Raw genomic sequence first — 15,846 nt, 5'->3', positions numbered from 1 at the left:
TCAAGCTCGGGGAAAAAGATACCCGACTAGATGTTACCACAGTAATTCACTCTTTTTACCTGACTTTAATGATTCCTTCTCCCCAGGACACAATAACGACATCCATTTTAAGATAACAAAAGGCCACAGCTTTCATTATAGATACATTACAGATACAGATACATTAATATTATCAGATCAGATTTACAAACCAACAGATTTACCCTTTCCTGAGCTTCCTGACATGCCAGGGTGGGCAAGTCCATCAGTAGACTACATAGCTGTGAAAATGGTGCTGGGATCATCTTCCTGTCTCCCTATCTGTCTTTGTTTCCCTTTCTAGACTTCTCACTATCCTCCTTCCCTCACACTGCACTCTGGTCCGGGGTCCCTATTTGGTGTAGACTTAATAGTAGGAAATGCAGTTAAAAATGTATAAAAAAGTAGTTCAGTATAGCAATCAAATTCAGTTTTAGAGAGCCCATAAAGAAAGAATTATATAATGTACTGTACTTTACTGTTCATTGTGTATAACCACAAAGACAGGCTGTCTTTAGTGACTGAATATAATCCAAAACAACAAAAATGAAAAAGTATCTACAGTAAATCTAATGTATTACAGGACTCTCTGCTAACATTTAGGGGTAAGGTGCTTGCCTTATACTCCTCAGTCTATGTCAAATAGGTTTAAAGAATCACTGGACTGGGAACAGTTTTGACCCCATCTATCTGAATTAAGTGGTTACGTATTAGTGGCTCATCAGAGTTTAAGCTGAATTCTGTTCATATATGTTCATTTCAGGTTGGGTGAGGGTCAGATTGTGCCACTGCAGTATACAGTACCTTACAGTAGTATATCTCTGTGCCTGACAGTGATCACTGGTGCTATATAGTATTGTACAGAGCCCATCCCTCTCACCTATGATGCTGGTAAATCTTTAAATCCCTGGGCCAGATGCAGCCTAGATTGAGATGGTGTGTTAGTATGGGTGCGGGTCCAGAAAATGCAAATTACTAGCATGGATCATATATATGGCATATGTCTACGGCATACTTGTTCATACAAGTTGCCCCCTAGCCCAAGTAGGTGGAGGTCATATAAAGTATATAGGGAACAGTGATAATAATCGAATGTGATTTGGAAAAAAGGCTTGTTTTGAATGGCCACCCACAGACCTACAGTATGACCTACAGTATGACTAAGCAGTTCAATCACAAATTACTAAATTGTATAAAAAAAATATTCCTTGCGTGGCTAGCTTTATATGATTAGGGTGAATAGGGTGATTCACTCTGCATTCCTCCCATATGGACAAAGTCCAGTGTTTTTACCAAAACTGATTAAATTGACCTTTATTAATAATAAATAAGGTAAAATTGGGTAAAGGAGTTTGGTCATGATTTTTTTAATCTAAAAAATGAGATCATTCCGATTTTAGTAACTAACCCTCCCCATGTTTAAATGTTTTTCAGCAGACTTAAGGTATGGTGATCTAAATTACAGAAAGATCCCTTATACTGAAAACCTCAGGTCCAAAGTATTGTGGATAATATATCCTATACATGTATAATATTATTTGAAAGAATTGTTATACATTATAAAATGAACATTTTTGAGCAGATCAGATCTGAACTGCACCTTATTCTCAAAATGCTAAAATATATATATTTTTTTCATTTTTTCAGGGAAAGGAGAACATGGAAAGCCATACCCCCTTACTGAAGAAGAACAAGATGATACTGTTTATAGAGAAAATGGTTTTAATATCTTTGTTAGCAACAAGATTGCACTGGAGCGCTCATTACCTGACATTCGGCATCCCAAGTAAGTTGATGAGCTGTAGTGCTAATCTCAATTGTATTAAATTTAAAACCTTGTCTGGTATGCAGGTAAAATAAAAGTGGAAGTTGGATAAGAACACGAAAAAAAAAAAACTTTTCCAATAAAGTGGTGGTTATTGCTCTTTAATATCAGTGATGTATTAGCTGGCAGTTGGGCACATTCCAAAATTATTACACTAAATCTAAGCCAACTAGCAATTTAAATTTTAAGGGTTCTCATACAGCTTTATTGTTTAAAGTATATTTTGAAGCTTGATTAAAGAATGCATTATACGAATTCTACAAACCTATATAATTGATGAATTGAAGTCAAATCACTCATGGATTGCATTTTACCTGCAAACATGATTTACGATCTCATGAATAACAGGCTTTATGTGTTCTACAATGAGGAATATAAAATAACTTTTGACCAACTGTCCACAGTGTCCCTTATTACCTCTATTATGGCACAGTTTAAAATTTATATAAAGCGTCATATTTTTAATAGAATCTCCAATCCCCAATTATCAATGTTGGTATGTTCATCCTGTATAAGTCCCTTTTCCAAAGGACAAACAGACCATGGTTTCTGTAATTATTATTATTATTATTATTATTAATATTCATTTTCAAGATTCTCAGATGTTTTGTCATGATTTTCATATATAATCACTACAACAAAGAATCTATGGTTCCTGTTTACAAAAAGTTGTGTCACTACCATAGATTTTAAATCTATGATGCATAAATGGTTGAATACATACAGCATAGATCAGGGTTAGGAGGGTTATTTAAAGGAATTGTCTGGTGTAAAAATGAAAACTGGGTAAATAGATAGGCTGCGCAAAATAAAAAATGTTTTCATGTAGTTAGTTAGCCAAAAATGTAATGTATAAAGGGTGAAGTGAGCAGATGTCTAACATAACAAAACCCAACCTCCTGCTTTTAAGCTCTCTTGGTTACCAGGTAGTAACCAATCAGTAACTTGAGGGGGGGCCACATGGGTCATAACTGTTTGCTTTCGATTCTGAACTGAATGCTGAGGATCAAGTGCAAACTCACTGAACAGTAATGTCCCATGTGGCCCCCCTTAAAGTCGCTGACTAACTCAGAGTTAGAGATCTGAAAAGCAGGAAGTTGTGTTATGTTCTGTTATATTAGACATCCAGTCACTCCAGGCTTTATAGATAACATTTCTGGGTAATTAACTTTATTAGAAACATTTTTATTTTGCACATGCTATCTATTTACCCAGTTTTTATTTTTACACTGAACTGTTCCATTAAAAAACTATTCTTCCAATAACATATACCAAGAAAGTCACGTATTAGGCACTTTTCTTTTTCTCAATGGCAAATAGTTTTTTCAATTAATTTTTTTCCATAATTTATTCTGCAATTTGTAAAAACTGCTTCATGGCAGGTTTTAGGAGGCAAAATGTGTATTTTATATGATTGTCTTTTAAAAAAAAAATAGCAGAAATAACTGTGGAATAAAACGTCAGTCTAGAATCTCTAGTTGTTTTATTAGCTCTGTTACAACTATTACAGTATATACAGCAAATGGCTTTTTGCTATGTAAAGATCTTTGCAGCATAAATATTTGGTAATTGGTTGAATCTATGTTTCATAGCACAAAAGAGGTTAAATATACACATTTCCAGCTGATAAAATAAGAACATGATTAAAGCATTTCTGGAACTAAACTATAGAGGACATCAAGAGTGGTGCTGTTGATATTTACTGATGAGTGGTATTTGACTTGTGCAACTTTTTAATTGATGTCACTGTTCTTAATTGTTAATTGAGAAATATACATTGTTTCTTTGGCACCAAGCATTAATGTTAAAAAATTTAAAAAAAAGAAGAGTTATGCATTGTCCCCTTGTTTTGAAAGACCTCTGTCTAATCCCAATACTGAGCTTCAATAATTTATAAAAAGATGAAAGGAACGTACATTTATTTAATAGACTTGACCTTTTACTTTTTTCAAAAAGATTTGAATGTGCTTTTGTCAAGAAACACTTTTTACTTGAATCCACTAGTTTTAAAGCACTTGCTCTAGCAGCAGGTCAAGTAATATCCTTTAGTATACTCCCTGTAGAGCATGGCGCTCCATGGTATTCTATTTATAGCCTTCATTTTATTCTTTTAGAAAGGTTAAAAACATTTTATATTCGTATGTTGAGCTGGTTTTATGCTGTAAAATTTGATTTTAATAAAAGAAATTCATTTTCTTATTCTTAAGTGTTTTGTTGTTTCTTAAAAGGAAAAAGCGCTCAATGGTTTCTTTAAAAAAAATAGAAGACTATGTCAAGGAATGAGGTACATGAAGATTATTCTGATCCAATTGTTATTTGCATTTCTGGTGTTTTGTTTGGGTAGCTGATGATTTAATATCATGCCCATGTCGCCTGCTGGGTGATGAGTTGGTACTGCAGTTAATATCATATAACAAACTAGGAAAGGTCAGCTTTCAAACTGTCATCAAACATAAAAACAATTTCTTAGAGTAAATGTGGATAAAACCCTCAGAGTTATTGTTTGCTCACTGTGAGCAGATGTGTGATTTTATAAGGAGGAGATAAGAAAATTGGAGGTGGTCTGTTTTTATGTGAACTTGACTTCCCAGCTGAACTCCCTAGCACCAGAAATGATTCACAGTCAATCATCTTTGAATGAACATTTTCTTAGCGTAGTAATCCATCAGACAATATTGTTCAGAAAGCTATACGCTGGCAGCATTTTTATATTCAGATAACTAGTCAAAGCTCTGAAAACTCTGGCTCCTATTGTGTGGAAATACTGTCAGTGTCAAAGGAGCTGGATCAGACATAACACAGAGCGTTAGCATGGCTGCTATAATAGCTCTTGCTTTAAAATGTAGCTGAAGTTCCTACTATATTTGGAAGGAGAAATATTTGGAAAATGAATGAATACTGTGCTATTCATACATCCAACAAAGGTGTATTCAATATGGAAAATGAAAGATCATGTCAAAGAGAGCTTCACTTTGCTTACTAGTGAAAAGAACCTTTAGCAGCACACCATGAAATGAAATATGAACAGAAATGATTTGAGGGTAATTTTTATAGCAGGGGTGCCAAAGCTGAAAATTACAGACTAACCCTGCAGCATATTACCAGCATCATTGACTGACTATATATGTCTTCCACAAATATCTGGCTCGATGGTACAGCATCTCTAAGTTAAACCATTGGATGGCCACCTGTGTGTTTACTATCATATTGTGTGTTGTATATGAAGCATGCATGCAACCATTTACCACTGCCACTGTACCACTGTAAATTCAGACAACCTTGGTTCTTGTCCAGAAATGAAGCACTTTATTCAGAACTTCAGGTCAAGATAACAGGTCTTTCATAATGTGTCCATGGCTTATTATATTGCATAAGGTAAAGCCTAGTGATGGGCAAATTTCTCGCATTTTGTTTTGATTAAATATTTGCCAATATCACGCTAAATTTGCAAAATTCGCGAAAAATCATGAAATTAGAAAGTTTCACGAAAAAATCGTGAAATTAGAACATTTTTACAAAAAAATCGTGATATTTGGACATTTTGCATGGAAAAACGTTAAAATCGGAAATTTCTGTGCTGCTGCCATGTAATAATTATCCGTATTAATTGCTAATCAGCCTCATACTATGACATTTATTTTCTATGTGTACTGTATATTTTGAGTTGGTCCCTAAGCTCAGTAAGTGACAACAGCACAGGTTCATGTGCAGTGAATCAGCAGAAAAGAAAGATGTGGAGCTACTGGGGCATCTTTGGAGACACAGATCTTTACTGCTAAAGGGCTGTGGTTGCCTTAAACTGGTACAGATAACCAAAACATAATATACAGCATTTCTGACCTACTTCTTTAGTTTAACTTTCCTTGTCCTTTAAATTATGGAATAAAATCGAGTTTTATTTACATCGTTGTGCATCTGGAGTGTGTGTTCATTTCTTCAGTTGTCTGCTCCTTCACCCCAAGCTACGGGTTTGGGGCGCTGCATCCAAGCCACCATTTGATACCAGTGAGTGTGAATCACACATGTTTCTATCTGCCGTGTAAACCTGGGTTTAAGCACCCAGGTCAAGCTGCTTATCGGGTGAGCCATGGCTAAACTTGTTCGCTGATTTGATTTAATTAATTAAACAGAGGACAGAGTTTTACTTATCCGAATCAACAATTTTATATACAGTAGTCAGCATTGCTTCACTTTTTTTCGGATAGAGCCGCATAGAACCATTTCCTTTTGTATCTAACATGCATAGACAAAAGATGTTTCTTGACCTCTATAAAATAATGGACTTCAGAATCTTGGTTTTATACTTTCATTGAACTCCTCTGTGGCTTCTAATATTCCTATAAATGACAGTCATTGGTATATTATCCAATAGATTATCCAATTTTCTCTATTTATGTGACAGCTGAAAAAAAAGATAAAATAATGCGTGTTCCGGCTTAAATGGACCGACTAAGGCAGTCACATTCAATAATTCTATTTTTTATTCCTATTTACGTTTTACCAATTCATCGTGAGCAAACTACCGAACGTCCAAAGGCGTTATCAATAATTGTCTCTTTAGTCCTTGGTTAGAATTGATTAAATATATTGACAACTCATCTTTTATGCAAGTCCTGTAGAAGTAATTAACTGCTCAGTGTTCCAGTCACAGAGTTTAATCATCGGTTTTTGATTTTTAATATAAAGAATAGTTATTCCGATCACACAGAAATTCATGGTATCTGCCTTGGTAATATCTTCAATGCTTTAGACCTTAAAACGATGACTACTCTTAAAAAGGTTTTTTTGCTCCCTGCTATGACAATTTTAGCAGTTCAACTCTCACATGCACTTCACATAAAATGAATCAGCAGGCGGTATGATCAATAGAAATAAATCGTAGTGTGGGAAGAAAAATGTGATTGATTTCTTTAAACTCAGGATTCTGAATGAAGAAAGCAGATGTAGGGCATTCATCTCTAAAGACTGCAGCCCATAATATGTCTTCTAGTTGTTAATTAGCCTCCAATTACACTTAATAAGTACAGGACTGTACATATACCTGTAGCTTTTTTACTCTGTAAGGCTAAAGAAGACTAAAACATTTAGATGTTTGGCTGAAAGGGTACTACAAAGAAGATCAGAGAAATCATTTTTTATTTTTGCTAAAAATGAACTCTATGATAAATGACCTTCCTTTTAATAAATGGTGTCAATATGCACCCATTTAGCACAAGCACATTTGTGCCTGTGTTCATAAATGGACCTTTAAATGGATACCACACACTGGGGAATGCATTATAAGTAACCTTTTATAGCTGATATGGATATACTATAGCTCTGTCCAATGATAGAGGTATACACAACTAGAGAGCCATGGGCATAATTCTAAAAACTGTTCACCTTTAAGTTAGTTATAGAATGGCTAATTCTAAGCAACTTTTTAACTGTACTTAATTTTTTTATAGTTTTTTAATTATATGCCTTCTTCTTCCAGCTCTTTTCACTGGGGTCACTGACCCCATCTGTAAAACAAATAATCTGTAAGGCTACACATGTTTTGTTATTACTATTTTTTATTACTTATCTTTCTTTTCGGTCCCTCTCCTATTCATATTCCAGTCACTTGTTCAAATCAATGCATGGTTTCTAGGGTACTTTGAACCCTAGAAACCAGAATGTTGAAATTGCAAACCCATGAGCTATTGAATAAAAAGCTAAATAACAATATCAAAAATATCAAAAACCATGAATAATAAAAAGAAAACCAATCGCAAATTGACTGAGAATATCACTCTCTACATCATACTGAAAAGTTTTTAATCTAAAAGTGAACAACCCCTTATATTATGTTAAACATATGCATTGCAATAACAAGCTATTCTTACCCCATTAATAATTATAGGAAGAACTGTGATAATAAGTGACGGGCGAATAAATTCAGTAGGCATGATTTTGCGCCGAATTTCCACGTTTTGCCACCACTGCGCAAATTTGGCGACAAACTGGACGGGTGTTGGAAAAGTCAACATTATTTGGATGTCCATTGACTTTAAAGCCGTCATCAAAATTTACGCGATCGTCAGAATTCCTGAATTTTTTGCCATTTCTAGAATTACGCAGGAAATTCGTGAATTTTTTCGGCGCAGCAAAACAGAGTAGCTTTCTGATGTTGCTCAGGAAGGAGATGGGAAAGGGCAGCTGAGGCTTCTGTTCTCTTTGCTGTGTAGAGCAACGTAAGAATAGTTCTCTGTTTCCTTCTGAAATTATATCTGACAGTTAACAGAATTTACCAGCAGTTAGAGATCAGTTGTTACAAGGGTTGTCACCCAGCGGTATGTCACCAGCCTAGCAGACATAAAGAGGTTAAAAATAGACTCTGGTAGATCTTAGAAATGGAAAAATTCACAGAATTGTACAATAACAAATTTAAGAAAGTCTGAAATATCTGACTCTACAGACAGGGCATGTTACACTCTGCGAAAGGACTAAAAATGTAAAACCATACGGTAGCTCAGCCCAATCAATTAAACCCCCCACCCACCCTTTCTCCCCCCCCCCAAACTATGCATCTTGCAAAGCATGGCATCTCGTCCCAGTGTACTTTTGCAGTCTGAGCCAGTGCCCAGTGTATCTAATAAAACTGAAAAGGAAGCTGAAAAATGTGCTTTGGGCGTTTAAGATTTGCAATGTAATAAACTGACTAATGAACAATATTAGATTCTGAAATGTGAGTTTTCATTATTATTTGTAGGGCTAATTATTGCAGTTATGATTTTATCACATTCTGTCCTTAGTCAGTGATCCGTGTGTTTTCTGTTCAGAAGATAGTGGGGTCCAAAGTAAGAAACAAGGGTAATTTTTATTGCATGTTGGGGTGTGAGAAATTTATACTGAATAACTGCTTAACTAACAACTAGTATTTACAGCTAGTTTAATATCTGGAAGACTGTGGGAAAAAAAGTAGACAATGCCGAACACCCTCCAAAAGCAATGTGATGCAGTTGCGTGCCAATTATAAGGTATTTTGCAGTCAATGCTAGATTTGCTTGAAAAAAGCAGTCCCTGAGACCTCTGACTGAGGTGGAGAAGAAAAAAATGACAGTTTGATAATATAACAATAAACAGTCAAAGCTCAGTCAGATGAAATTATACTACCGGGGTCAGAATTATAGAATGAAGGGGTTTGTGATTATGTTGTGAGTTGAGTACTGGACATAACTGATATAAATACTTACAAAATCCAAATATTACTTGGTATATAAATACAGCATTCTTGCTTTTATTAAGGACATGTTCTAGCTTTTTCCTCTCTGAGAAATGTTATTTCTTCCTTACACTATAAAAAGGTTTGTACGTTAAAAAACACTCATAGGGGGCTATTTACAAAAACTCAAATTAATCAAATTTTCTTATTAACACAAAGTTGACCAAACTCCCACCCACGAATTGAACTCATTTATCAATCATTTTTTCTTGAAAAATTTGGAGTGAAAAGACGTCGCACCAAAATCGATCGTCGGTTCGTATCGTACAATTGATGCTCAGAAAACTCAACTTTTTGGCCCCATAATGTCATTATATAATATAGAATAAAATAATGATTTATAAAATGATATGACAATGTTTTTCCAATTCCAGCATTTTCATTGTGTGCCATATGCAACGTATGACATCAAGCAAACACTATGAAGATCAAAACAGACTATCCAAATCTTTCAAGACAGGACAAGCAGATTCAATCAAGCAGTTTTGAGGGTTCCATTTTTGTTGCTTGCAGGCAGGATGACTGTCTAGCACATTTATAGTTTTGACCATGACTAGGTTTAAACCTGTGCCCTAGTGTGCATAAGATTCCCTCTCCTAATCTATGTTCTAGAGGTGTTTGCTAGGCCAACAGTTAAAGGGGTTGTTCACCTGTGAGTTAAATTTTAGTATGATATGGAGAGTAGTGTTCTGACATAATTTGCAGTTGTTGTTTCTTATCTGTGGTTTTTAAGTGATTTAGCTTTTTATTCAGCAGTTCTCCAGTTTTGAAATTTCAGTAATCAGCTTGCAAGGGTCCAATTAACTCGAGAAACTATTGTGTTAGCTTAAAAGGTGAACCAACCCTGTTAATGAAGCGCAAGTCCAATTAATTGTCAAGTCACTTGTCCCTGTACAGGTTTTATGGAGCCTTGTTTCTAATACCTGGGCAGGCATTTCATATATGCCCGCTCCTGTGTTCTCCTGTGTTGGGGTTGGACCTATATATGAGCCGTTAGACATTACTGCTGTAAACACAGATAGGTTAATTAAAACTGACTAAAAACAGTGAAGGCATTAGCTTATGTGACAGCTATCTTGTTACTGGAATTTTTGTGCTCAAGCAAGTGTCTCTGCTAACCTTGTTTGTGTGCCTGGCCCCATATTGGAATACTGATCACATTTCTGGGTGACTTTGTAGCAGCAAATAATCCGTGAAGACAAGTAATCAATCTGACACCAAGGAGAGCTTGGTTACTGTGTTCAAGCAACAGAACTTCAGTGATTTAATATGTTGCTTATGTAATGCTTCAGTAGTATTCTGGTGTTGTTCTCTTAAATGTAACACTATTCTGAGGGCCAGAGCTCTTTAACAAATGTGAAATTTATTATAAATGCCTATGAAATCATTTAGCAACTGTCAGCGGTACTAGTATTGTTAATGCAAATTCCTCGTTGTTATAAATTTATTTTTGACAGCTAAAAGTGGCCATGTTACAGCTGTTGTATTCAACAATGAAAAGTAGAGTGGTTTGCTTCTTAAACTAGGCAGATGCATGGTTGATACAATATCCAACCGTATAAGATCCAGCATTACAGCTTTAATAGCTATTAAGACTTTGCCAACAGAGATGCAAATCAGCAATATAACTACATTTCCTTTTATTTGGCAATAGATGTCATTTTTTGCCCTTTCATTGTGATTATCATCTTATGAATATGTTTATGCATACTGATTTTAAGAGAAGTATCCAGGGCTGAGGAAATTAAATTTTAAGGTGCACTTTGCTATATGAAAATGTTTTGTGTACAAAAGGCAAAAACTATTGGAATTCTAACATAGAGGGAGTTTTCCTATTTGCTGCTGAAGGTGAATGTCAGGATTGTATTGGTGTATCAGCAGAACACACCAGATGGTAACACTTCTGCGGATGCCATTTTGGCAGCACAATTCATTCATAAATGCCATTTGTGTAACACAAATGGAAAAAAATAACTGTGTTTACAAAATAATTGCAATCGAATAGCATATTGTTTCCAGTTCTACATATGAGTAAGATCTTACATTATCCATTTGAATAAAACAGGCTCTCACTTATTTTATATTCTGAATTTTGGCTGAATTGTTACTTTTAGCCAATCTGTTAGTTAATTGCTTCTTGAAATATTATATTTATAAAATAGTTTCACAATGGAAGTTTACTGTGTGCTGATTTAAATACAGAACTTGTTAATATCCGTTGTAAGAACAAGTTTTATGGTGTGTTGCCGTTCTGTCCTCTTGGATAGCTAGAAGAATAATTTGCTGGTTTCTTGTTAGGGTATTATCATCATGAAGAGTGTTGTGGGTTAAATTGGGATTAGCACAAGGTACTGATTTTACAATAAGGTCAGAAACATCTTTATAAAAATATATCACTCAATTACCTTTGCTTGTACCAAAATTCAATCTGCTAAATTTACTACCAATTTAAATGACAAATTATTATTTGGAAATAATACTGTCCACTGCTTTATTGATATCACAATAGTTCAAGAACATCAACATCAAATACAAATCAATATAATTATTCATATTTAACCATCAAGTACAGGTGACAATAGATAACATAAATATTGTAATGGAAACATTGCAATGCAAAACATAAGTGCACATTATGTCTGAGCCCCTGTCTGTCTGCCCTTCCGTTACAGAACGGCAAAATTCTTTATACACACCTTTATCAGAGGACCCCCCGTTTGTTATCCTAATTTATTGTTCTACTGTACAGTGTAACAACCATGTTATCAGGAACCTTGTTTAGCGATAGTACACAGACGCCCTTTTGAAGCCCCGGGCTTTCTGCTGCGGAATCAAACAAGGAAGTGCATGGACAAATTCATAAGAGAGGTACCCGCAGGGTTGAAGAAGAGACATAGTTGATGTCGGCCAAAAAGGTTCAAGGCAGGCGGCAGAAATCGAAGTCGGGAGTCAGGCAAAAAGTAAAAAACCAGGAATTCAATATCAAACAATGCTTAGATAGGATCAGTAAACTGGAACCAGCTTGGGCACAGAAAAAATGGTGGACTCGTCTTTTAAAAGATTTTTGGTGCCAAAATTCAAAACCGGTGCCTCTGTATGACGTCATGACGCTCGGAAGCAAATGCTCGCGTCACACCAGACGCGAACCAGGAAGTGCGTGCCTGCGCACCAACAGGCAAGGAGAGACACGCCGGGAGGTAAGGGACCTCGGCAACCTCCTCGCGCATCTCACCTACAGTGATTTGCTCTCAAGGGGTGCTATACAAATAAAAAGATACATACATAAATAGTTCCAACATTTCCACTGTTAGATATTTCAGAGCTATCATCTAACATAGTCATAAGATTTTGGGCCACCGAGACATAACCTCTTTCATTTCCTTTATCCATACTGGTTACCCACCATATGAGTTTAACCATTACTCACAACATTAAGTACCATAACAGATCTTCCTGGCAGATTGATAAAGGCTCCACATTCAGCTATGCTGTGCACACTCCTAAAGCTATCCTAAAAACTAGTGTACCCCTTCCCTCTAAGGCCACACTCACCCCATTCTAGGGTGGGTGTGTGGAGACCATCATTTCCCAACCTAAAATGGTGGTGAGACATAGAGTCCTATACCATAACAAATCTCCTTGGCAGATTGATAAGGGCCCCACCTTCTGCTGTGATGAGCACATTCCCTCTAAGGCCACATAAGTGACAACTAGCAAAAGAATAAACTAAAACAAAAACATACCTCCCCATCCTATTAACGCCCCCAACATAAAATGGTGTTGAAACGGTCCCTAAGCATATACTGTATAAACCCAAGCTCCACCTCCCTTGTCTGTAGCCAAGCCCAAACATATGAACTGACCTCATCATTCCATCAAGATAATCTACAATTTAATGGAGCAGATGATCTCTATCAACTCTTGAATCAGACTTAAAGTTCTCCATGGCAGGAATATGTACTATGTATGTGTGTACTAGGCAAAACCCAACCCCTTAAGTATGAAAAATCTATATGTTTAATTAGAATATGGGCTGCAGCACACAAGGAGAATTATCCTTCCAACACCTTCAATACAACTCCTCATTAACTTGAACATATTGCAGTGATTTAAAAAAGCTCTAATATGACTAAAATGTGTCTTTAAATAGGCCTCCACAAGGGTTTTAAATGTCTATTTACACTTTTTGTATAAGCTAAATGAGGCTCACAATATAAAATGGTGGATTTAATATTTCCACTGTACAAATACAAATAAAATAACATTCTAAAAAGTGCAGTCACCCTTTAATGTAAAAATATCTTTCATACCCACACAGATTGGTTGCCTGTTAAATTGCTTTTTTTTTAATGTATTTGAAAGATTCGGTCTGATTAATTATGTAAGATAATACAATGAATATTCAGAAATGTGTGTTTGGTAGCCAAGAATTGTGTGACCATTTCAAATCTCAGCCGAGTTCCAAGAATGTGTCTGTTTCTTTACAAAATTCTAATAAACTATAACGATATTCTTCTGTATTTTATCTTGATGATCTCGGTGAAAAAAAAAATAAAAAAAACGAAAATCAGAGCAATTTCAGTAGCTGTAAATAAGAGGCATATATACCCCATCCATGTATTTAGGACTATTACATTGTATGTTTTCATTCTGTAAAGCAAAGTGTAGCCTTAAGGCTTGAAGTAAATGTAATTTTACAAGGAATTTGCGAGTTTGAATTGTTCTGACCAATAACTATTTTTCAAGCAGCGGGGATGATAGAGACAATGAGAAACGTGCTCAGTTAAAATTTCTGTTTCAGTACATAGTATTATGCTGTATTTGTAAAGGCAAAGGGACACATCACAATCATTCCATTGTTATACCAGCTAAGTGCAAAATAATTCCTTCATTTGCACTTGTGTGTGGTGTCCCAAAGTGCAAAGTCATTTCAACTCTCTATCCAACCCATCACATCTGATTTGTACAGCACAAACAATCCTAATTAATATATTCCAGCTGATCACTCAAACTCAATTATATTTTTTAATATTAGCACTTTTCTTACATTTCAAATTTTCAACACTTCGACACCAATGCCTGCATCATGCATTACATACTCATGCTCCCAACAAATTGACATCATCATGATTTTTACTACTAAAATTTAAATACCGTATATACTCGAGTATAAGCCGACCCGAGTATTGTCAGGGAGCCAGGAGCTCCCTCCAGGGAGGTAGTCTGGATCAAGGAGGAAGCCCTCTTGAGGGAGCAAGGTCGCGGTATCCAAAGGGTTAAGCAGAATCAGTAGTAGTGGTCACAGGCAGGAGTTAACGAGGGCAGGCAGATCAGATGCAAATATCAAGAGTTCAGGCAGGGGGTCAGAACCAAGGTAGGAGCTAGAAACAGACTGGGAGCAGGATTCAGGCTGGGAGCTGGAAACAGGCTGGAAACAGGCTGGAATAAGCTGGAATCAGGAATCAGGAAATACAAACAGGAACCCAGGATTAATGGCAGCAAATCCTATTCTTGGGCGCCGTCACAGTGTTTTGGGCGCCCTTTTATGATGAGATCCCGGCACCAGAGATGACATCATCATACAGCGACGCTGCAGCCATGTGTTCAGCATGGGCCCCGCCATCTTGGATCTTCACTGTGACCGCCGGGAATGTAAACAGCGCCGTCGGATACTTCTGGGTCGGGTACGTCTGGCAGTCCTGACAGTACCCCCTCCCCCACGGGGGGCCTCTGGACCACCAGGACAAGGCTTTTGGGGAAACCTGGCGTGGAAATCCCTCACAAGACGAGGAGCATGAACATCAGAGTGTCCTTCCCAGGAGCATTCTTCAGGGCCAAAGCCCTTCCACTTGATGAGGTACTGAAGAGAACCCCTGGAGATTCTGGAGTCAAGGATCTTTTCCACCTCATATTCTTGTTGACCATCCACAGAGATAGTAGGAGAGGGAGACTGGTCAATAGAAAAGCGGTTGGAGGTAGCGGGTTTCACCAAGGAGACATGAAACACGTTGGGGATTCGCATCTCAGGGGGAAGCTGAAGTCTGACAGCCACAGGATTGATAATCTCCAAGATGGGAAATGGACCCACAAACTTCGGACCCAACTTGGGAGATGGCACCTTCAGACGAATGTTTCGGGAAGAAAGCCAAACTTTATCACCAACCTTGAAGAGAGGAGAGGACCTACGTCTCCGATCCGCGAAGGTCTTGTGCACAAGAGCACTCTTCTCCAAATTAGACTTGGTTGCAGCCCAAATAGCGGACATATGGGCCGCATGGTCATCAGCGGCTGGGACATCAGTCAAAACAAAGTCTTGCGGAAAGGCTTGAGGATGTTGGCCATACACAGACATGAATGGAGATCTTCCAGTGGATGAATGACAGGCGTTGTTATGAGCAAATTCCGCCCACGGGAGAAGGTCAGACCAATCATCTTGGCAGAGGGAGACATGATTTCTCAGGAATTGTTCTAAGGCTTGATTCACTCGCTCCGCTGCCCCATTCGTTTGGGGATGATAGGCAGAGGAGAATTGGAGAGCAATACCCAAGACCTTGCATAAGGAACGCCAAAACTTCGCCGTGAACTGGGAACCTCTGTCAGAGACAATCTCCGCCGGGAAGCCATGCAGGTGGAAAATGAATTGAATAAACAACTGTGACAACTCCACTGCAGATGGAAGCTTCCGTAAAGGGATGAAGTGGGCCATCTTGCTAAAACGATCTATGACGACCCAGATCACGGTGTTCCCACTGGAGGG

General features: G+C 37.1%; 1 protein-coding gene across 1 annotated transcript in view; it reads left to right on the top strand.

Moving 5' to 3' along the window:
- Positions 1-15,846, top strand: part of LOC108698938 (polypeptide N-acetylgalactosaminyltransferase-like 6) — a 547,280-nt gene that overhangs the window by 189,438 nt on the left and 341,996 nt on the right. The window contains exon 3 of the mRNA XM_041589177.1: positions 1,666-1,804. Coding sequence (XP_041445111.1) covers positions 1,666-1,804 — 139 coding nt within the window. The remainder of the gene's footprint in view (positions 1-1,665; positions 1,805-15,846) is intronic.

This window comes from Xenopus laevis, chromosome 1L (genome assembly GCF_017654675.1).
Source record: "Xenopus laevis strain J_2021 chromosome 1L, Xenopus_laevis_v10.1, whole genome shotgun sequence".
In the NCBI taxonomy this organism is placed as follows: Eukaryota; Metazoa; Chordata; class Amphibia; order Anura; family Pipidae; genus Xenopus; species Xenopus laevis.
This window is presented reverse-complemented; position numbering and strand designations above follow the sequence as displayed.